General features: G+C 43.0%; 1 protein-coding gene across 2 annotated transcripts in view; it reads right to left on the minus strand.

Annotated features, from left to right (window-relative positions):
- The window catches only part of pde7a (phosphodiesterase 7A), a 180,766-nt gene that overhangs the window by 37,193 nt on the left and 118,405 nt on the right, over positions 1-25,168 (minus strand). For both annotated transcript variants that reach the window (XM_063064360.1, XM_063064369.1), the window contains one exon: positions 15,925-16,025. In XM_063064360.1, the coding sequence (XP_062920430.1) occupies positions 15,925-16,025 (101 nt within the window). The remainder of the gene's footprint in view (positions 1-15,924; positions 16,026-25,168) is intronic.

Below are 25,168 nucleotides of genomic sequence, written 5' to 3' on the forward strand. Positions count from 1 at the left end.
CAATGGTTTTCCGAAGTACTCCCGAGCCCAGGTGGCTATAATTGTCACAGTAGCATGACGGTTTCTTAGGCAGTGCCGCCTGAGGGCTTGAAGATCATGCGCATTCAACAGTGGTTTCCGACCTTGCCCTTTACGCACTGAGATGTCTCTGAATTCTCTGAATCTTTTCACAATATTATGTACTGTAGATGTTGAAAAACCTAAATTCTCTGCAATCATGCGTTGAGAAATGTTCCTTTTGAACTGACTAACAATTCTCTCATGAATTTTGGCACAAAGGGGTGAGCCACGACCCATCCTTGTGTGCAAAGACTGAGCCTTTGATAGACGCTACTTTTATACCCAGTCATGATACCTCACCTGCTACCAATTAGCCTGCTTAATGTGGAGTCTTCCAAACCGGTGTCACTTGAATATTCTGTGTACTTTTCAATCTTATTTTAACTCTGTCCCAACTTTTGTTGAGTGTGTTGCAGCCTTCAAATTCTAAATTTGTGTATATTTACAAAATACAATTAAGTTGGTCAGTAAAACTATTGAAAATCTTTTCTTTGTACTTTTGTCAGTTAAATAAAGGTTCACGTGAATTAACATATCACAGATTTTTGTTTTTATTGCATTTTGGAAAATCTCCCAACTTTTCTGGAAATGGGGTTTGTAGTTTAAACCCTCCCGAACCATGCTAGCAAACCTACCTGCAAGGATATTGCTCCCCCTCGAGTTCAGGTGCAACCCATCCAATCTGTACAGGTCCCACCTTCCCCAGAAGAGATCCCAATGATCCAAAAATCTAAAACCCTGCCCCCTGCACCAACTCCTCAGCCACGCATTCAACTGCCATCTCCTCCAATTCTTACCATCACTGTCACGTAGCACTGGCAGCAATCCTGAGAACGCCACCCTTGAGGTCCTGTTCTTCAGCCTTCTGCCTAGTTCACGAAACTCACAGTTCAGGACCTCATCTCTCTCCCTGCCTATGTCATTGGTACCAACATGTACCATGACTTCTGGTTGCTTTCCCTCTCGCACCAAGATGTCGTGCACCCGGTCAGAGACATCCTGGACCCTGGCACCCTGGAGGCAACAAACCATGCGGGTGTCCTTCTCACGTCCACAAAATCTCCTATCGAATGGTGAAAGGTCTTAATAAAGCAGACTCGGGGCGGATGTTTGCTATGGTGGGAGAGTCTAAGACCAGAGGACACTGCCTCAGATTACAGGGGTGTTAATTTAGAAGACAGATGAGGAGAAGTGGTGGTGAATCTGTGGAATCTTTGCCACAGGCATGTGGAGTCAAGTACCTTTATGTATATTTTAGGCAGTGGTTGATAGATTCTTGATTGGTTCGTGCTTGAAGGGCTACGGGGGGAAGACAGGAGATTGGGGCTGAGAGGAAAATTAGATCAGCCATAATGAAATGGTGGAGCAGACTCAATGGGCCAAATAGCCTAATTCTGCTCCTATATCTTATGGTCAACAGAGATGATACATAGAAACATAGAAACATAGAAAATAGGTGCAGGAGTAGGCCATTCGGCCCTTCGAGCCTGCACCGCCATTTATTATGATCATGGCTGATCATCCAACTCAGAACCCAGCCTTCCCTCCATACCCCCTGACCCCTGTAGCCACAAGGGCCATATCTAACTTCCTTTTAAACATAGCTAATGAACTGGCCTCAACAGTTTGCTGTGGCAGAGAATTCCACAGATTCACCACTCTCTGTGTGAAGAAGTTTTTCCTAACCTCGGTCCTAAAAGGCTTCCCCTCTATCCTCAAACTGTGACCCCTCGTTCTAGACCTCCCCAACATCGGGAACAATCTTCCTGCATCTAGCCTGTCCAATCCCTTTAGGATCTTATACGTTTCAATCAGATCCCCCCTCAATCTTCTAAATTCCAACGAGTACAAGCCCAGTTCATCCAGTCTTTCTTCATATGAAAGACCTGCCATCCCAGGAATCAATCTGGTGAACCTTCTTTGTACTCCCTCTATGGCAAAGATGTCTTTCCTCAGATTAGGGGACCAAAACTGCACACAATACTCCAGGTGTGGTCTCACCAAGGCCTTGTACAACTGCAGTAGTACCTCCCTGCTCCTGTACTCGAATCCTCTCGCTATAAATGCCAGCATACCGTTCGCCTTTTTCACCGCCTGCTGTACCTGCATGCCCACTTTCAATGACTGGTGTATAATGACACCCAGGTCTCGTTGCACCTCCCCTTTTCCTAATCGGCCACCATTCAGATAATAATCTGTTTTCCTATTTTTGCCACCAAAGTGGATAACTTCACATTTATCCACATTAAATTGCATCTGCCATGAGTTTGCCCACTCACCCAACCTATCCAAGTCACCCTGCATCCTCTTAGCATCCTCCTCACTGCTAACACTGCCACCCAGCTTCGTGTCATCCGCAAACTTGGAGATGCTGCATTTAATTCCCTCATCCAAGTCATTAATATATATTGTAAACAACTGGGGTCGCAGCACTGAGCCTTGCGGTACCCCACTAGTCACCGCCTGCCATTCTGAAAAGGTCCCGTTTATTCCCACTCTTTGCTTCCTGTCTGCTAACCAATTCTCCACCCACACCAATACCTTACCCCCAATACCGTGTGCTTTAAGTTTGCACACTAATCTCCTATGTGGGACCTTGTCAAAAGCCTTTTGAAAATCCAAATATACCACATCCACTGGTTCCCCCCTATCCACTCTACTAGTTACATCCTCAAAAAATTCTATGAGATTCGTCAGACATGATTTTCCTTTCACAAATCCATGCTGACTTTGTCCGATCATTTCACCGCTTTCCAAATGTGCTGTTATCACATCCTTGATAACTGACTCCAGCAGTTTCCCCACCACCGACGTTAGGCTAACCGGCCTATAATTCCCCGGTTTCTCTCTCCCTCCTTTTTTAAAAAGTGGGGTTACATTAGCCACCCTCCAATCCTCAGGAACTAGTCCAGAATCTAACGAGTTTTGAAAAATTATCACTAATGCATCCACTATTTCTTGGGCCACTTCCTTAAGCACTCTGGGATGCAGACCATCTGGCCCTGGGGATTTATCTGCCTTCAATCCCTTCAATTTACCTAACACCACTTCCCTACTAACATGTATTTCGCTCAGTTCCTCCATCTCACTGGACCCTCTGTCCCTTACTATTTCTGGAAGATTATTTATGTCCTCCTTAGTGAAGACAGAACCAAAGTAATTATTCAATTGGTCTGCCATGTCCTTGCTCCCCATAATCAATTCACCTGTTTCTGTTTGCAGGGGACCTACATTTGTCTTTATCAGTCTTTTCCTTTTTACATATCTATAAAAGCTTTTACAGTCCGTTTTTATGTTCTCTGCCAGTTTTCTCTCATAATCTTTTTTCCCCTTCCTAATTAAGCCCTTTGTCCTCCTCTGCTGAACTCTGAATTTCTCCCAGTCCTCAGGTGAGCCACTTTCTCTGGCTAATTTGTATGCTACTTCTTTGGAATTGATACTATCCCTAATTTCTCTTGTCAGCCACGGGTGCACTACCTTCCTTGATTTATTCTTTTGCCAAACTGGGATGAACAATTGTTGTAGTTCATCCATGCAACCTTTAAATGCCTGCCATTGCATATCCACCGTCAATCCTTGAAGTGTCATTTGCCAGTCTATCTTAGCTAATTCATGTCTCATACCTTCAAAGTTACCCCTCTTTAAGTTCAGAACCTTTGTTTCTGAATTAACTACGTCACTCTCCATGTTAATGAAGAATTCCATCATATTATGGTCACTCTTACCCAAGGGGCCTCTCACGACAAGATCGCTAATTAACCCTTCCTCATTGCTCAAAACCCAGTCCAGAATAGCCTGCTCTCTAGTCGGTTCCTCGACATGTTGGTTCAAAAAACCATCCCGCATACATTCCAAGAAATCCTCTTCCTCAGCACCTTTACCAATTTGGTTCACCCAGTCTACATGTAGATTGAAGTCACCCATTATAACTGCTGTTCCTTTATTGCACACATTTCTAATTTCCTGTTTAATACCATCTCCGACCTCACTACTACTGTTAGGTGGCCTGTACACAACTCCCACCAGCGTCTTCTGCCCCTTAGTGTTACGCAGCTCTACCCATATCGATTCCACATCTTCCCGGCTTATGTCCTTCCTTTCTATTGCGTTAATCTCTTTTTTAACCAGCAATGCCACCCCACCTCCCCTTCCTTCGTGTCTATCCCTCCTGAATATTGAATATCCCTGAACGTTGAGCTCCCATCCCTGGTCACCCTGGAGCCATGTCTCTGTGATCCCAACTATATCATAATCATTAATAACAATCTGCACTTTCAATTCATCCACCTTATTACGAATGCTCCTTGCATTGACACATAAAGCCTTCAGGCACTCTTTTACAACTCTCTTAGCCCTTTTTAATGCTTGCCCTGGATTTGTCGGCCTGCCACTTTTACTTTTCCCCTTTGTACTTTTTGCTTCTACGCTCACTTTACACCCCTCTGTCTCTCTGCACTGGTTCCCATCCCTCTGTTGTGAACTAACCTCCTCACACCTAGCCGCTTTAATTTGATTCCCACCCCCCAACCATTCTAGTTTAAAGTCACCTCAGTAGCCCCCGCTAATCTCGCTGCCAGGATATTGGTCCCCCGAGGATTTAAGTGTAACCCGTCCTTTTTGTACAGGTCACACCTGCGCCAAAAGAGGTCCCAATGATCCAAAAACTTGAATCCCTGCCCCCTGCTCCAATCCCTCAGCCACGCATTTATCCTCCACCTCATCGCATTCCTACTCTCACTGTCGCGTGGCACAGGCAGTAATCCCGAGATTACTACCTTTGCGGTCCTTTTTCTCAACAATACAAAGGACAGGCAAGAGATGAGGCATAATCACAGCCAGTGGGATGAGTTACAGGGCAATAGAGGCGTGGTGCAGTTAAAACAAAAAGCAACAAATACTAGACTGAAAGTGTTATATTTGAATGCATGCAGCATAAGAAATAAAATGGACCATCTTGAAATTCAGCTACAGATTGGCAAGTATGACGTTGTGGCCATCTCTGAAACTTGGCTAAAGGATGGCTGCCATTGGGAGCTGAATGTCCAAGGATATATGGTGTATCAGAAAGAAAGGTTAGTAGGCAGAGGAGGTGTGGCCCTGTGTGTAAGAAATAATATTAAACCATTAGAAAGGGATGACATAGGATCGGAAGGTGTAGAGTCTCTATGGGATGAGTTAAGAAATGGTAAGGGTAAAAGGACCCTAACGGCAGTTGTATACAGGCCTCCAAACAGCAGCTGGGATGTGGATTACAAATTATAGCAGGAGATAGAAAAGGCATGTCAGAAGGGCAATATCATGATGATAATTTAGGATTTTAACAAGAAAATAAATTGGAAAAACCAGGCCAGCACTGGACCTCAAGACAGAGAATTTGTACAATGTCTGAGGGATGGCATTTATTGTTGAGTCCACTAGGGGATCAGCTGTGCTGGACTGGGTGTTGTGCAATGATCTGGAGATGATGAGAGTTGAAGGATAAGGAACTCTTAGGGAACAGTGATCACAATATGATCCAGTTCACTTTGAAATTTAAGAAGGAGAAGCTAAATTCCAATGTGTCGATATTTCAGTGGAATAAAGGAAGTTACAATGGAATGAGAGAGAAACTGGCAAAGTTGACTGGAAACGACAGTAGCAGGAAGGACAGCAGAGCAGCAATGGCTGGAGTTTCTGCAAAAAATGAGGGAAGTGCAAGATAGATATATTCCAAATAAGAAGAAATTTTTGAATGGAAGAAAGACACTACCGTGGCTAACAAGTGAAGTCAGAACCAAAGTAAAAGCAAAAGAGAGAACATACAAGGAAGCCAGAGCTAGTGGGAAGATAGAGGATTGGGAAGCATTAAAAAACTTGCAGAAGGAAACTAAGAAAGTCATTAGGAAGGAAAAAATGAATTATGAAAGGAAGTTGGCGACTAAGATCAAAGAAGATACTGAAAGCTTTTTTAAGTATATAAAGGGTAAAAGAGAGTTGAGGGTAGATATAGGACCAACAGAAAATGACGCTGAAGATATTGTAATGAGAGACGCAGAGATGACAAAGGAACTGAGTGCGTATTTTGCATCAGTCTTCACAGTGGAACACATCTGCGGTATACCGGACATTCAAGAGTGTCACGGAAGTGAAGTATGTGCAGTGAAAATTACGACTGAGAAGGTGCTCAGGAAGCTTAATGGTCCGAGGGTGGATAAATCTTGTGGACCTGATGGAATGCACACTCGGGTTCTGAAGGAAGTAGCTGGAGAGAATGCGGAGGCATTAACAATAATCTTTCAAGAATCGATAGATTCTGGCATTGTACCAGATGAATGGAAAATTGCAAATGTTACTCCACTATTTAAGAAGGGTGGGAGGCAGCAGAAAGGAAACTATAGACCTGTTAGCCTGACATCAGTGGATGGGAAGTTGCTGGAATCGATTGTTAGGGATGCGATTACGGTGTACCTGGAGGCACATGACAAGATAGGCCAAAGCCAGCATGGGATTAATGGATTTGTGGCTAAATTTGCTGATGATGCAAAGACAGGTGGAGGAGCAGGTAGTGTTGAGGAAACAGAGAGGCTGCAGAGAGACTCGGATAGTTAGGGGTGTGACAAGAATACACATAGATTAAGATGTTAGCTGTCCTGTGGAATCAGCAGGTGGTCTGCCACCTGTCTTCAGGAGAGAGAGAGAGATAAGGAAAACAATGGAGCAGCATGTGGAGATGTTAATGAAGGAAGGAGAGCTGTCAAGAGCGGCTCCCCCTTTGAACCCTGAACTGTTTGAAGTGATGGACAGGCGATACCCCAGCAGGGGATAAAAATGGACAGGTTTGCTAAGGCAGAACACACACACGACACCCGAGGTAACGAGACCCTGGAAGCGGTGCGCCTCTCACAAGTCGGTGGGAAGATTTTCGACGGCTGATCGCAGGATCAAGCCATAGACGCTCAGGGTGGAAAGGCAGGATCGGCGGGAACCTGGTGTGTGTCCACCCTTGCCTGGGTGCCAGGTTCACCGCAGGGAAACGATTCGTATCTGGAAACGGAGGGGTCATGGTTGGTGACCTCAGATGACATCACAAAGGGTTCGCACGAAAGCTGACTGCGAAGGTCTGTGTGTGGGAGCCGTTTGAATATTCATTCGTTTTGCTCTCTCTCTCCTTCCTCCCACTGTCTGCGAACTGAACTGAACTAAATTGAACTGAACTTTGCGTCACTTTGAAATTGGTCATTTACCCCTAGACAACGATAGAGCTTGATTGATCCTGTCATCTGAATTCTGTGTACATGTATGTTTATCATTGCTGAACTGTTGCATTCATTATCCTTTTGATTAGAGTACTGTGTTGCTTGTTTCTTTAATAAAACTTTCTTAGTTCTAGTAATCCAGACTCCAACTGAGTGATCCATTTCTGCTGGTTTGGCAACCCAGTTACGGGGTACGTAACAGGGGGAATGGGCAAAGAAGTGGCAAATGAAATACTATATTGGAAAGTGTACGATCATGCACTTTGGTGGAAGAAATAAATGGGCAGACTATGGGGAGAGAATTCAAAATGCAGAGATCCAAAGGGACTTGGGAGTCCTTGTGTAGGATACCCTGAAGGTTAATATCCAGGTTGAGACGGTGGTGAATGCAATGCTGGCATTCATTTCTAGAGGTAAAGGATATAAGAGCAGGGATGTGATGTTGAGGCTCTATAAGGCACTCATGAGACCACAGTTGGAATACTGTGTGCTGTTTTGGGCTCCTTATTTTACTAACATTGGAGAGAGTTCAGAGAAGATACAGGAGAGTGATTCCAGGAATAAAGGGTTACCATATGAGGAACGTCTGGCAGCTCTTGGGCTGTATTCCCTAGAGTTCAGGAGAGTGAGGGGGAATCACTTAGAAACATTCCGAATGTTAAAAGGCCTGAACATATTAGATATGGCAAAGTTACTTCCCATGGTAGGGTAGTCTACAACAAGAGGGTATGACTTCAGGATTGAAGGACATCCATTTAGAACAGAGATGCAGAGAAATTACTTTAGTCAAAGGGTGGAATTTATTGCCACGAGTGGCTGTGGAGGCCAAGTCGTTGGGTGCATTTAAGGCAGGGATAGATAGGTTCTTGATTAGCCAGGGCATCAAAGGGTGTGGGAAGAAGGCAGGGGAGTGGGGATGACTGGAAGAATTGGATCAGCCCATGATTGAATGGCGGAGCAGACCCGAAGGGTCAAATGGCCTACTTCTGCTCCTATATAGGGAACAGAGGAACCCTACAGCACGATACAGGTCCTTTGGCCCACAAAGCTGTGCCGAGGAGGCTCTCACCTTACAAATTACCTAGGGTTACCCATAGCTCATTTTTTCTAAGCTCCATGTACCTATCCAGGATTCTCTTCAAAGACCCTATCGTATTTGCCTTCACCACCATCGCCAGCAGCCTATTCCACGCACTCACCACTCTGCATAAAAAAAAGCTTACCCCTGACATCTCCTCTGTACCTACTTCCAAGCACCTTAAAACTGTGACGTCTCATGTTAGCCATTTCAGACCTGAGAAAAAGCCAAAAAGCCCCTGACTATCCACACTATCAATGCCTCTCATCATCTTGCATACCTCTGTCAGGTCACCTCTCATCCTCCGTCACTCCAAGGAAAAAGGCCAAGTTCACTCAACAATTCTCATAAGGCATGCTCCCCAATCCAGACAATACCCTCGTAAATCTCCTCTGCACATTTTCTACAGATGACATATCCTTCCTGTAGTGAGGTGACCAGAACTGAGCACAGTACTCCAAGTGGGGTCTGACCAGGGTCCTATATAGCTGCAACTTTACCTCTCAGCTCCTAAACTCAATCCCACGATCGATGAAGGCCAATGCACCGTATGCCTTCTTAACCACACAGTCAACCTGCACAGCAGCTTTGAGTGTCCAATGGATTCAGACCCCAAGATCCCTCTGATCCTCCACACTGCCAAGAGTCTTGCTATTAATGCAATATTCTGCCATCATATTTGACCTACCAAAATGAACCACCTCACACTTATCTGGGTTGAACTCCATCTGCCACTTCTCAGCCCAGTTCTGCATCCTATCAATGTCCAGCTGTAACCTCTGATAGCCCTCCACACTATCCACAACACCTCCAACCTTTGTGTCATCAGCAAATTTACTAACCCATCCCTCCACTTCCTCATCCAGGTCATTTATAAAAATCACAAAGAATAGGGGTACCAGAACAGATCCCTGAGGCACACCACTGGTCACCAACCTCCATGCAGAATGTGACCCGTCTACAACTGCTCTTTGCCTTCTGTGGGCAAGCCATTTCTGGATCCACAAAGCAATGCCCCCTTGGATTCCATGCCTCCTTACTTTCTCAATAAGCCTTGCACGGGGTACCTTATCAAATGCCTTGCTGAAATCCATATACACTACATATACTGCTCTACCTTCATCAGTGTGTTTAGTCACATCCTCAAAAAATTAAAATCAGGCTCATAAGGCATGACCTGCCTTTGACAAAGCCACACTGACTAATCCTAATCATATTATGCCTCTTCAAATGTTCACAAATCCTGCTTCTCAGGATCTTCTCTATCAATTTACCAACCACTGAAGTAAGACCCACTGGTCTATAATTTCCTGGGCTATCTCTACTCCCTTTCTTGAATAAGGATACAATATCCACAACACTTCAATCCTCTGGAGCCTCTCCCATCCCCATTGATGAGGCAAAGATCATCACTGGAGGCTCAGCAATCTCCTCCCTCGCCTTCCACAGTAGCCTAGAGTACATCTCATCCAGTACCAGTGACTTATCCAACTTGACGCTTTCCAAAAGCTCCAGCACATCCTCTTCCTTAATATCTACATGCTCAAGCTTTTCAGTCCGTTGTAACTCATTCCTACAATCGCCAAGATCCTTTTCCATAGTGAATACTGAAGCAAAGTATTCATTAAGTATCTCTACTATCTCCTCTGGGTCCATACACACTTTTCCACTGTCACACTTGATTGGTCCTATTCTCTCACGTCTTATCCTTTTGCTCTTCAAATACTTGTAGAATGTCTCAGGGTTTTTTTAATCTTGCTCACCAAGACATTCCCATGGCCTCTTCTGGCTCTCCTAATTTCATTATTTAGCTCCTTCCTGCTAGCCCTATAATCTTCTAGATCTCTAACATTACCCAGTTTTTTTGAACCTTTCATAAGCTCTTCTTTTCTGCTTGACTAGATTTACAACAGCCTTTGTACACCACGGTTCCTGTACCTTACCATCCTTTCCCTGTCTCATTGGAATGCACCTATGCAGAACTCCATGCAAGTATCCCGTGCACATTTGCCACATTTCTTACACGTTTCCCTGAGAACATCCGTTCCCAATTTATGCTTCCAAGTTCCTGCCTGATAGCCTCAATATTTCCCCTCAATCCAATTAAACGCTTTCCGAACTTGTCTGTTCCTAGCCCCCTCCAGTGCTATGGTAAAGGAGAGAGAATTCTGATCACCATCTCCAAAATGCTCTCCCGCTGAGAGATCTGACACCTGACCAGGTTCATTTCCCAGTACCAGATCAAGTACAGCCTTTCCTCCTGTAGGCTTATCTACATAATGTGTCAACAAACCTCCCTGAACACACTTAACAAACTCCACCCCATCTAAACCCCTTCCTCTAGGGAGATGCCAATCGATATTTGGGATATTAAAATCTTCCACCAGAACAACCCTGTTATTATTACACCTTTCCAGAATCTGTCTCCTTATCTGCTCCTCGATGTCCCTGTTACTATTGGGTGGTCTAGAAAAAACACCCAGTAGAGTTATTGACCCCTTCCTGTTTCTAACTTCCACCCACAGAGACTCCACAGACAAACCCTCCATGACTTCCTCCTTTTCTACAGCTGTGATACTATCTCTGATCAACAGTGCCATGCGAGCACCTCTTTTGCCTCCCTGTCCTTTCTGAAACATCTAAAACCTGGCACTTGAAGTAACCATTCCTGCTCCTGAGCCATCCAAGTCTCTGTAATGGCCACAACATCATAGCTCCAAGTACTGATCCACACTTCAAGCTCATTGGCTTTGTTCGTAATACTCCTTGCATTAAAATAGACACATCTCAAACCATCGGTCTGAGCGCATCCCTTCTCTATCACCTGTGTATCTTCCCTCTCCCACTGTCTCCAAGCTTTCTCTATTTGTGAGCCATCCGCCTCTTGCTCCATCTCTTCATTTCAGTTCCCACCCCCCAGCAATTCTAGTTTAAACTCCCCCTAATAACCTTTGCAAAACTCCCTGCCAGGATGTTGGTCCCTTGGGATTCAAATGCAACCTGTCCTTTTTGTACAGGTCACGCCCGCCCCAAAAGAGGTCCCAATGATCCAGAAATCTGAATCCCCGCCGCCTGCTCCAATCTCTCAGCCATGCATTCATCCTCCACCTCATTCTATTCCTATACTCACTGCCACGTGGCACAGGCAGTAATCCCGAGATTACTACTTTTGAGGTCCTGCTTCTCAACTTCTTTCCTAACTCCCTGTTGTCTGCTTTCAGGACCACCTGCCTTTTCCTACCTATGTTCCTAAAATCCTAAAGGGATTGGACAGGCTAGATGTAGGAAGATTGTTCCCGATGTTGGGGAAGTCCAGAACGAGGGGTCACAGTTTGAGGATAAAGGGGAAGCCTTTTAGGACCGAGATTAGGAAAAACTTCTTCACACAGAGAGCGGTGAATCTGTGGAATTCTCTGCCACAGGAAACAGTTGAGGCCAGTTCATTGGCTATATTTAAGAGGGAGTTAGATATGGCCCTTGTGGCTAAAGGGATCAGGGGGTATGGAGGGAAGGCTGGTGCAGGGTTCTGAGTTGGATGATCAGCCATGATCATACTGAATGGCGGTGCAGGCTCGAAGGGCCGAATGGCCTACTCCTGCACCTATTTTCTATGTTTCTATGTTTCCATGTTGTTGGTACCAATATGTACCACGACCTCTGGCTGTTCTCCTTCCCATTTCAGGATATTGTGGACACGATCAGAAACATCCCGGACCCTGGCACCTGAGAGGCAAATGACCATCCGTGTTTCTTTCCTGCATCCACAGAATTGCCTGTCTGACCCCCTAACTATAGAGTCCTCTATCACTGCTGCCATCCTCTTCCTTTCCCTACCCTTCTGAACCACAGGCCAGACTCTGTGCCAGAGGCGCGGCCACTGTTGCTTCCCCCAGGTCGGCCATCCACGCGCCCCCCCCCCCAAAAAGTACTCAAACAGGAGTACTTATTGTTATGGGGGACAGCCACTGGGGTACGCTCGAGTATCTGACCCTTGCCCTTCCCTCTGACTGTTACCTACTTATCTGTTTCCCGAGGCTTCGGTGTGACTACCTGTCTATAGTTCCTATCTATTACCTCCTTGCTCTCCCTGACCAGACAAAGGCCATCGAGCTGCATCTCCAGTTCCCTAACGCAATCCCCAAGGAGCTGCAGCTCAACACACCCGGCGCAGATGTGGCCGCCCTGGAGACTGGGTGTCTCCAGGACTTGCCACATCGGACACCCAGCACAGAACATCAGCCTCACACATACTTCTACACAGGCAACCTACCTCGCCTCGACCCGTTACCGCTGAAGCCCCGTTGAACCAAAGCACTCCCACTCTGTCTCCCTCTACTCTGACACTCGCTCATATTATATGGTCTTATTCATCAGGATGCTCTTTATCGACTACTGCTCAGCATTCAAGACCATCATCCCCTCAAAACTAATCAATAAGCTCCAAGACCTTGGCCTCAATATCTTTTTGTGGAAGTGGATCCTCGATTTCATCACTTGCAGTCCCAGTCAGTTTGGATTGGCAACGACATCTCCTCCAAGATCTTGATCAGCACAGGTGCAACACAAGGCTATGTGCTTAGTTCCCTGTTCCATTCACTTTACACTTATGACTGTGTGGTTACACACAGCTCCAACGCCATATTCAAAGTTGCTGACAACAACATTGTTGTAGGCCGAATCAAAGGTGATGATGAATCAGCATACAAGAGGGAGGTTGAAAATCTGGCTGAATGGTGCCATAACAACAACCTCTGTAAGCAAGACCAAGGAGCTTATTATTAACTTCAGGAGAAGGCAACAAGAGGTTCACAAGCGAGTGCGCAGAGGATCAGAGGTGGAGAGGGTCAGTAACTTTATATTCCTCAATGTTATCATTCTGGAGGACGTGTCCTGGCCCAGCACATAACTGCAATAACAAAGAAAGCACAGCAGGCCTCTACTTCCTTTGGGAGTTTAGAAAAATTTGGCATGACATCTTAAACTATATCAAACATCTATAGCTGTGTCGTGGAGAGTATATTGACTGGTTACATTATGGCCTGGTATGGAAATACCAATGACCTTGAACAGAAAATACTACAAAAAAATAGTGGATATGGCCCAGTGCATCACATGTAAAGCCCTCCCCACCATTGAGCGCATCTACACAGAGCATTGCCGCAGGAAAGCAGCATCTAATGTCAAGGACTCCCAACATCAGAGCTCTCTTCTCACTGCTGTCATCCGGTAGAAGGTAGAGGAGGCTCAGGACTCACACCACCATGTTCAGGAACAATTATTACCCTCAACCATCAGACTCTTGAATCAAAGGGGATACCTTCACTCGCCCATCATTGAAACCTTCCCACAATTTATGGACTCATTTTCAAGGACTCTGCATCTCATGTTCTCAATATTTATTGCTTATTTGTGTAAGGGGGTTTCGTCTTTTATGTTACTGCGGAGGCCAATTAAAATGGCTTCTTTGTTATGTTATAATCGGGAATGCTTCTTTGTTATGTTAAACGCTGAGAAAGCTTTGCGCTAGCAGCTTGTTGTGAGTTAGGGGGTGATAAGAGGATGTTATGAACCAATTGGGATAGTTGCTATGATTTTGGTGTATCTGGAAGTTTTTGTATGCCCGGGGTTTTGGGGCAGAAGGCGGGACAGAGAGAGAGAGAGAGACAGAGAATGGACCAGATGCTGTGAGTCCGCTAACGGAGTCGGACCCCGAGTTCGGTGAGGAGGGGAGACGGAGACGGAGACGGACTCGTGTGGAGTATCTGGTCGACCACCGTTGTTGGTCCCAGGTGGCCGGTCGGGGCGGTCCGTGGGGTCGCAGGGTGAAGAAGAAGGGTCCTGAGTTCCAACTGTTTTTGTGCACGAAGAGATTGAACTTTGATAAGTGTGGCGCCTTTTATTTTCCTTTTATATTTCATTTTATTAATTATATAGTTCCAGTAATATCTATAAACTGTAAATCATTTAATCGTATCTGGTGTATGTCTGTTATTTGGGCGGGGTGGGGTACATTACACAGCATCCACACAAACTATTACCCAGTCTGGCGGGGCTGAGGGCTATTTCCCTAGATGACAGTGAGCCGAGCGACCCTGAGGGTGGCCGGGGGGCTAGATTTGCTTATTATTATTATTATTTTTCTTCTTCTATTTGCACAGAGTGTCTTTTGCACGCTGGTTGAAAGCCCAAGCTAGTTGTGTCTTTCATTGATTCTGTTATGGTTATTATTCTATGATGGATTTATTGAGAATGTCTGCAAGAATCCCAGTGTTATATATGGTGACATCAATGTACTTTGATAATAAATTTACTTTAAATTTTGAAGGTAGTCCATTATCTGCATTAGGTGCTTGTGTTAATTTTCTTCACTTACAGCCAATCAAAAGAATGCAGCAACATACATACTGGATGAATTCCTCTGTCAATAGCTATTAAGAACTAACATTGTTTATAGTATTGTAACAGTATTAGTAGTGATTTGATGTGTTCTGTATTTTGTTTAAATACATACTGTGTCACTCAGTTAAGTAGTAGTTTGCCTTTTCTCCCTCCCCCCCCCATACCTTTTTAATTATTTCCATGAAACTTCATCTAATTGGGGCACACGCTTAACTGAGCCAAAATGTATTGGTCCCAATATGTCTCAATTAACTGGAATCCACTGTATATAAAAATGTAATTGCATACTAGATAATTGCAAATTGCTATTTGAAGCTAATATTGATCAGAATGTTAATTACATGGCCTCCTTCCACCACTGTTACTTTAATGTTCAAAATCTGAAATAACCGAGTATCAGAGCCTTTGCCTGAGTATTGCTGTGGATGCCATGCAAATTAAAAAAAGCTTCCTCCCAATTCCTGATCCAGTCCAGCCTCTCCTGAAAGTATCATGCAAGGAGAGTCCTTTTATTGAAGATACAAGTATGAAGGAGAGAGAAGATTTATACAATAGCTGGGTCGGACCTACCTGCTTTAAATGAGCGAGAAAAATTATTATATGTAGACATAGGAACTATTTGGAGTAAATATTTTTAATGTTAGTTATTTTCTTATACAACTATAAGATTGAGATTTCATTTTGGGCATGCATTTTATTGTAGTTTCTAGAATGAACTCTGATATTTAAAACCTTGTATGAACATAGAGGTCATGTTTTCCCATCTTTATATCTGTTTTTGATTATTCTCAAGACAATATAAACTTAGCCTATCAGTTTCACTGTGAAGAGGGGATAAGTATAAAATCGGTAACACAAAGATACTATATTCAAAATCTGAAATAAAATAGAAAACAGTAGAAATAATCAATAAATCAATCAGTACATTTGGAAAGAAACATAGTTAATATGTTTAATGTTAATGCTTTTCATCTTATTGATTTGAGAAAACAATCACGGCATTCTTTCTTTATACAAAATATTGATGGCAGCAGATCACTATATTTTAGGAAAATTAGTTGAATGCAAATAGGTTCTATATACTGCTGATGGCTGCATTTAACAGCCAAGGGACAAAACTTGAAAGTATCAGTCACTTGACACTTATTTTACCTTTGATTCCTTTAGGTAACAGTGCATGGCCTGAGTCACGTCAGCAGCATGTACTGCGTTGTGATAAGGATTGTTACGGTGGTAGTCCTCCTGAACCATAACTGCACAGAAAGAGGAAAAAAAAGTCCTTTGATCACAAACATGAGAAATATTTGGAAATATTAATGAAATTCAAGAGACAATTTCTTAAAATGCTTTGAATTTCTTCAAATTCAAATCTGAAAATTAATGAATTTTCATCATTCTCAAGTTGATTAAAATTTTATTTCCAAGATAACACCAAAATCTTATATTAGTATATAAATCTGATGTTGTAGGTGGAAATGCACAAAAGGGTGAGTATATACAGTACAGTGGATTCCTGTTAATTGGACAAGTTAATCAATTTGGGACAACTCTTAAAGAAAAAAAAACTAATTGAGAAAATATCCAGGATGGCCTTTATTTATTTGGGACACCATGCCACTTAAATGAACCAGGAGTCTGTTTCTGAACAGCTTCTATCTAGCGTCAATCACATGCACTTGTGCGGCCATTAGACACTACACTGTACTTATGATACACTGTCAATTTGTATTTGTGTTCAAAATGCAGTGATGTTTGTCACTGATAGTTAACAAGAAATAAGTAGCAAGACAATTTGGAACTGGTTTACTCACCACAGTTCAAGCTTTCAGACTGAGTGTACACTGAATGAAATCCTCTGTTGATAACTATTAGGGACTAACTCAGAGGTATTGGTAGTTCTCCAATTTGTTCTGTATTTCATTTAAGTACATAAATTTTTATTCAGTTAAATCATAATTTGTCTTTTTTTTACATCTTTTTAATAAATTTGAATGAATTGAGGCAGCTGCTTAATCAGGCCAAAATATACTGGTCCTGATGTGTCCCAATTAACCAAAATCCACTGAAATTGTCCAATGACCGGTCACAACAAAATTCAGCAGCATCCAAGGCTCAAAGTATCAATCACTGCTGAGATGTCTTTCACATCTTTATTACTATATCAATGTCAAATGCAAAGTGAAAACAGGTGCTGGACCCATGTACAGGGATGAGGTGGGGGATGTCGAAGTCACAGTCAGGATAAAAAGTTCAATCAGAGGCTTGGCCAAGAGTAGGACAAAAGAACCTGAGCCAGATATGAGAAAGGATTATGAAGTCAGGAGACAAGGTTTAAGAATAAGTATCACATGACATAATTTGCCCCAATAATATTGTTTACTTGGATTTTCAGAAGCCCTTGACAAGATGCTGCACACAAGGCTGCTAAACAAAACTAGAATCCATGGTAATACAGAAAATATACTAGTATGGACAGAAGATTGGCTGACTGGCGGAAGGCAAAGAGTGGGATTAAAGGGGGCCTTAGTGAAATCTGAGAGACTACTAGACAGGTTTATGGAGGAATTTAAGGTGGGGGGTTATATGGAAGGCAGGGTTTAAGGGTCGGCACAACATTGTGGGCCGAAGGGCCTGTACTGTGCTGTACTACTCTATGTTCTATGTTCTCTGATTGGCTGCTGGTGACTAGCTTCTTTTCACACTATACGTCAATAATTTGGACAATGAAATTGTGACAAATTTGTGGACAATACAAGATAGGTGAAGGTGCAGGTAGTGTTGAGGAAGAAGGGAGTCTGCAGAAAGACTTGGATTGGTAGAATGAATAAAGAAGTGGTAGATGGAATACAATGTAAAGAGCATGACCAAGCACTTTGGCAGAATAAGTGCGTAGAATATTTTCCAAATGGGGAGAATATTCAAAAATCAGAGGGCAAAGGGGCTTGGGAGTTCTTTTGCAAGACTCCCTGAAGGTTAATTTGCAGTTCGAGTCTGTGCTGAGGAAGGCAAATGCAATATCAGCATTCATTTCAAGAGGACTACAATATAACAGCAAGAATGCAATGCTGAGGCATTTTAAGGCACTGGTCAGACTACACTGCAACATCTCTTCCAGGGATGCCTACCCTGAAGTTTAAATCCCCCCCTTCAATGGGAGTTCAGTGAAACCTTCTTTCACTACTCTCACTTTGATCTCTACTGCCCTAGACTCTTCAACCATATGCTCACTGCAAACCCGCTACCACCGACTTCACCCTTCCCTCGCCCCAGTTTCACCTTGCAGTTCTTCCTCCTCCCCCCAACTTTCTTACTCTGACTCATCTTTTTTCCATCCTGATGAAGGGTCTCGAAACGCCGACAATAATCTTTTCCATAGATGCTGCCTGGGCCTGCTGAGTTCCTCCAACATTTTGTGTGTGTTCCTTGGATTTCCAGCATCTGCAGATTTTCTCTTGATCGTGATCTTTGTCTAAGAAAGGATGTGCTGGCATTGGAGATAGCCCAGAGAAGGTTCACAAGAATGATCCCAGCAATTGCAGGATTAATATATGAAGAATGTTCGATGGCTCTGAACCTCTACTCACTGAAGTTTAGAAGAATGAGGGGTACCATATTGAAATCTATCAAATATTGAAAGGCACAGGCAGAGTGAATATGAAGAGGATCTTTCCTATAGTTTGGGAGTCTGGGATCAGAGGGTGCAGCCACAGAATAAAAGGATGTCCCTTTAGAACCGAAAACAGGAGGAATTTCTTTAGCCAAAGGGTGGTGAATCTGTGGAATTCATTGCCACAGACGTCTGAGGATGCCAAGTCATTAGGTACAATACATTTAAAGTGGAGGTTGATAGGTTCTTAATTAGGGTCCCAAAGGTTATGGCAAGAAGGCAGGAGAATGGGGTTGAAAGGGATAATACATCAGCCATGATAAAATGCGGTGCAGGCTCAATGGGCTGAATGGCCTATTTCTGCTCCCATGTCTTATGGTTTTATGTTATTCTATGCTAATTTGATACTGACATCACATAATCAGCACAAACACAATCCATTATTGGAAGTGCTGATCAAATTTCCCAGAGGGAACAATTTGAAATCATCACAGTTGCGTTCCACCTCAGAAATTCATCTCCTACACAGTGCCTTGCCTTCTGATCTTCACATCTCTACCATCTATAATTCATCAAGAACACATCACTTGGAGGTTTCATTTGAGGTATTTTAAGTGCTCCTTACCTACTAGTGTCCAAATTATAAATACAATGACTTCAATATTTTTGATTTCTAAGTCTCTTCTAAGGTTCACTCCATCCTGCAGCCTTCTCTTACTCCAAATCCCAATTTACAACTCCAGGTTTGAACTTAGTTTACCTGGCTCTTTATATTCCAGTAAAACTGTAATCTAATTCCTCAGTCTTTTCAGTGAACAAAAATATTCAGATTCCGTTCCTCTGACTCAAATCATACAAGTCAGAGGTGATTCAAAGTGCTAGACAGACATGGTACCAGGATTGAAACAGTGCAGAACATTCAATAACTAGAGGCAAAGAAAATCATGACTTACATCAAAACCTTTGTAACATTGGCAAATTCAAAAAGGACTTCATGTGCAATATTTGGATTACTAAAATATCACAATACAGTGGGAATAAAATAAGAACAAGCATATCAATGTATGCCTAAACTCAAGATGAAAGGTTTTAAGTTCTTGTATACTGGTACAAATTCCAGGCACATAGGTCCTGTTCAGGATCGATGCAAAGCATTTTAACAGATCTAGGACCAATGACCTAAGAGTTTTTCTCTGGTGCGGTCCACTTGGGCTTGTACTAAGTAGTTTAAATAAATACCAGATTGAATAGAGAAAAGTGACAAAATTGAAAAGGAAAATAACATGGGTAAAGAGAGGGCTTAAGAGGGGAATGTAATAATGTAAAAAAAAGAATCTAAATGTCTTCCAGTGGCATGCAGACAGTAAGATAGGGATGGGATGGATCTGGAATAAGGAAGTGCTCAAAGGATAACAGATGATGTACCTGGAAAACTAAATAACCAGTCTTTACCAAAGAAGAATTTACTGCCACAAAATTTCAAAAGTAGATCGAGCAGAAAAATTATGAGGGGAAGGTAACAACATATTAAAATTTGTTTTATTTTGCATTAAGTCAATTTTTTTTATATGAACTCTGCAGAATAGTAATTACTAGTGATCCAAATGGTACTAATACCATGTTTTTTTTTCAGATATCAAGAAATTACAAGCATGTGTGCCTAGGTAAAATATCCAAATGTTCAGATGGGACACAACTTGGAAATGTGATAAAGGGTAAATGTTAGAAATAGTGAGCAAGAGGACATAGAATGGGCAGGCATATGGCAGAAGATATTTAATATACAGAAGCGTAATTACGATTCATTTTGGATGACAAAGTAGGGAAGAGAGAAAAAAACAGAAATGGGAGAGTTCCAAAGGGTTTATCAGCAAAAAAAATGAGTAAAATACTTATGAACATGCATCCCTAAAGCTGAACAGCAAAGAACATTTAAAAAACCATTGGGATCTCAGGACTTGTAAACAGAGCCACGGAGTGCAAAAGAATGGAGGATATGTTAAACATGTATACAGCACTGACTGGTCAGATCACAACTAGGCTAATGCATCCAATTCTTGTCACCTAATTTTAAGAGATAGAACAGAGGTATTAGGGAAGATAAGCAGGAGGGAGATAGGAGCTACAGGGAGTTTGTCACCCCGAGGCTGCAGGAGTGGGTGACTGTCAGGGAAGGGAAGAGCTCAGACAGTAGAGAGCACCCCTGTGGCCATCCCCATCAGTAATCATCATCTCGTTTTGGATGCTGTAGAGAGGTGTGACCTGACAAAGGACGACCACGACGATTGGGTCTCTGGCACTGAGCCTGGGTCCATGGTGCAGAAGGAAAGAGGAAGATGAGGAATGCAGTAGTCATAGGGGATTCCATAATGAGGGGAACAAACGGGAGGTTCTGTCAGCCTGATAGAGATACCCACATGGTGTGTTGCCTCCCAGGTGCCAGGGTACGGGATGTTTCGGATCAGATACAGAGTATTCTGAAGGGAGAGGGTGAACAGCCAGAAGTCTTGGTACACTTTGGTACCAATGACATAGGTAGAAAAAGGGAGGAGGTCCTGAAAGAGAATTCAGGGAGTTAGGTAGGAAGCTGAAAGCAAGACCTCCAGGTAATGCCTGTGCCACACGCTAACGAGCGCAAGAATAACATAATCAGGCATATTAATGTGTGGCTGAGAGACTGGTGTAGGGGGCAGGGCTTCAGAGTCCTGGATCACTGGGGTTCTTCTGGGGGAGGTACGACCTACACAAAAAAGATGGGTTACACCTGAACCCAAAGGGGTCTAATATCCTAGCAGGCAGGTTTAATAGAGCTGTTAGGGAGGGTTTAAACTAATTTGGCAAGGGGATGGGAACCAGAGTGATAAGTCTGAGGAAGGGGAAAACAGAAATAAATCAAAGATAGCGGGCAACAGAGATGATAGAAAGGACAGGCAGGAGATGAGGCATAATCACAGCCAGTGGGATGAGTTACAGGGCAAAAGAGGCATGGTGCAGTTAAAACAAAAAGCAACAAATACTAGACTGAAAGTGTTATATTTGAATGCATGCAGCATAAGAAATAAAATGGACCATCTTGAAATTCAGCTACAGATTGGCAAGTATGACGTTGTGGCCATCTCTGAAACTTGGCTAAAGGATGGCTGCCATTGGGAGCTGGACATCCAAGGATATACGGTGTATCAGAAAGATAGGTTAGTAGGCAGAGGGGGCGGTGTGGCCCTGTGTATAAGACATAATATTAAATCATTAGAAAGGATGACATAGGATCAGAAGGTGTAGAGTCTCCACGGGTTGGGTCAAGAAATGGTAAGGGTGAAAGGACCCTAATGGCAGTTGTATACATGCCTCCAAACAGCAGCCGGGATGTGGATTACAAATTACAGCAGGGTATAGGAAAGGTGTGTCAGAAGGGCAATGTCATGATAATCGTTTGGGATTTTAACATGAAAATGGATTGGGAAAACCAGGTCAGTACTGGATCTCCAGAAAGAAAATTTGTAGTATATCTAAGGGATGGCTTTTTAGAAAAGCTTGTTGAGCCTACTAGGGGATTGGCTGTGCTGGATTTGGTGTTGTGCAATGATCCAGTGGTGATAAGAGAGCTTAAGGTTAAGGAACCCTTAGGGAACAGTGATCGCAACATGATCCAGTTCGCTTTGAAATTTGAGAAGGAGAAACTAAATTCTAAGGTGTCGATATTTCAGTGGAATAAAGGAAGTTACAATGGCATGAGAGAGCAACTGGCCAAGGTTGACTGGAAAGGGACACTAGCAGGAAGGACAGCAGAGCAGCAACGGCTGGAATTTCTGCGAAAAATGAGGGAAGTGCAAGACAGATATATTCCAAATAAGAAGAAATTTTCGAATGGAAGAGGACACTACCGTGACTGACAAGTGAAATCAGAACCAAAATAAAAGCAAAAGAGAGGGCATAAAAGGAAGTCAAGGCTAGTGGGAAAATAGAGGATTGGGAAGCTTTTAAAAACTTGCAGAAGAAAACTAAGGCGGCCGTTAGGAAGAAAAGGATGAATTACACTGGACAACAAAGATTTTGCTTCCTGAATACCTTTAGGTGTATCTTATGAATTTTGGGCTACTGATCAGGAAAATCACCATGAAATTTCCCTAACATCACCATTTTTTAATAAACCTATGTTTATTATTTCAATTCATAATTCAAGTCAATTAAAATGTTGCCTACAATGTAAGCTGGAAAGTTTCCTATCTTGTCCAGGCAAGCTTGGGCATACTTGGGCGGCGTGGTTGCCGCATGGCAGGACAGGTTTTAGTAATAATTATTGGGTTCAGGACTGTAAGGGTGGAATTTGCTATCACTAGGCACAAAAATTTCTATGAAGGATTTTGATATTTGAGACAGATGCTTCCCAGAATAACTGATGCCAAGATTAAGGAAAGCATTTTTGTTGGTCCACAAATCAAACAGGTCATCAATGACAGGCAACTTGAAGAATTTCTAGTAGGTCCAGAGAAAATCACATGGAAGGCATTCAAGGAAGTTGTTCAAATTTTTCTCGGCATCTACAAAGCACCAAACTACATGCAGCTGGTTGAAAGCATGCTTCAAGCATATAAAACCATGAAATGCAACATGTCACTAAAGATTCATTTTCTGCATTCCCATTTAGACTTCTTCCCTGCAAATCTTGGTGCTGTTAGTGACAAGCATGGTGATAGGTTTCAACAGGACATTGCGGTCATGGAGAAAAGATACCAGGGCAACTGGAATCCATCAACACTGGCGAATTATTGTTGGACACTTAAGCGAGAAGCCTCAGACACTGAGTACAAATGAAAATCATTAAAATATTTTTAACTTAGTTGGACTACTGCAAAGCATCAGCACCATTATGCAATTAAACACATTATATTCAATAAAAGTTAATTTGTTGTTTCTCCAAATTCCTACGTGATACAAGCAGTCTGAAATCATATTTGTGCTCATCTTCAAGCAAGCTGTCATAAACAAAAAAAAATTCTGAGGGAGCAATACTTTCGCAAAAATTTGTTGTCCAGTGTTACGAAAAGAAGTTGGCGACTAATAATCAAAGGTGGTATTAAAAGCTTTTTTAAATATATAAAGGGTAAAAGGGTCGAGGGTAGATATGGGACCAATAGAAAATGACACTGGAGATATTGTAATGAGACATGCAGAGATCGCAGAGGAACTGAATGCGCATTTTGCATCAGTCTTCATGGTGGAAGAAACCCGCAGTATACCAGACATTCAAGAGTGTCAGGGAAGTGAAGTATGTGCAGTGAAAATTACGACTGAGAAGGTGCTCAGGAAGCTTAATGGTCTGAGGGTGGATAAATCTCTTGGACCTGATGGAATGCACCCTCAGGTTCTGAAGGAAGTAGCTGGAGAGGTTGCTGAGGCATTGACAATTATGTTTCAAGAATCGATAGATTCTGGCATTGTACCAGATGAATGGAAAATTGCAAATGTTACTCCACTATTTAAGAAGGGTGGGAGGCAGCAGAAAGGAAACTATAGACCAGTGGTTGGGAAGTTGTTAGAATAGATTATTAGGGATGAGATTACGGAATACCTGGAGGAACATGACAAGATAGGCCTAAGCCAGCATGGTTTCCCGAAAGGGAAATCCTGCCTGACTAACCTACTGTAATTTTTTGAGGAACTTACAAGCAGGGTAGACAAAGGAGATGTAGTAGATGTGTTGTACTTGGTATTTCAGAAGGCCTTTGACAAGATGCTGCACATGAGGCTGCTTAGCAAAATAAGAGCCCATGGAATTACAGGGAAGTTACTAGCATGGGTGGAGCATTGGCTGATCAGCAGAAAACAGAAGGTGGGAATAAAGGGATCCTATTCTGGCTGGCTGCCGGTTACCAACAGAGTTCCACAGGGGTTGGTGTTGGGACTGCTGCTTTTTACGATGTATGTCAATGATTTGGACTATGGGATTAATAGATCTGTGGCTAAATTTGCCAAAGATACAAAGATAGGTGGAGGATTGGGTACTGTTGGGGAAACAAGAAGTGGCAAGTGAAATACAATGTTGGAAAGTGTATGGTCATGCACTTTGGTGAAAGAAATAAATGGGCAGACTATTATTTAGATGGGGAGAGAATTCAAAATGCAAAGATGCAAAGAGACTTGGGAGTCCTTGTATAGGATACCCTAAAGGTTAACCTCCAGATTGAGTCGGTGGTGCAGAAGGCAAATGCAATATTACTATTCATTTCTAGAGGTATAGAATACAAGGGCAGGGATGTGATGTTGAGGCTCTGTAAGGCACTCGTGAGACCACACTTGGAATACTGTGTGCAGTTTTTGGCTGCTTATTTACTGACACTGGAGAGGGTTCAGAGAAGATTCACACAAATGATTCCAGGAATGAAAGCTTTACTCTATGAGGAACGTCTGGCAGCTCTTGGGCTGTATTCCCTGGAGTTCAGGAGAGGGGGGGGGGGCGGATCTCATAGAAGCATTCCAAATGTTAAAAGGCCTGAACAGATTAGATATGGCAAAGTTATTTCCCATGGATGGGGAGTCTAGGACAAGAGGGTACGACTTCAGGATTGAAGGACATCCATTTAGAACAGAGATGCGGAGAAATTACTTTAGTCAGATGTGGTATATCTGTGGAATTTGTTGCCACAAGCAGCTGTAGAGGCCAAGTCACTGGGTGTATTTAAGGCAGAGATAGCTAGGTTCTTGATTAGCCAGGGCATCAAAGGGTATGGGGAGAAGGCAGGGAAGGATTGGATCAGACCATGATTGAATAATGGGGCAGACTCAATGGGC

Source organism: Mobula hypostoma, chromosome 1 (genome assembly GCF_963921235.1).
Source record: "Mobula hypostoma chromosome 1, sMobHyp1.1, whole genome shotgun sequence".
NCBI lineage: Eukaryota > Metazoa > Chordata > Chondrichthyes > Myliobatiformes > Myliobatidae > Mobula > Mobula hypostoma.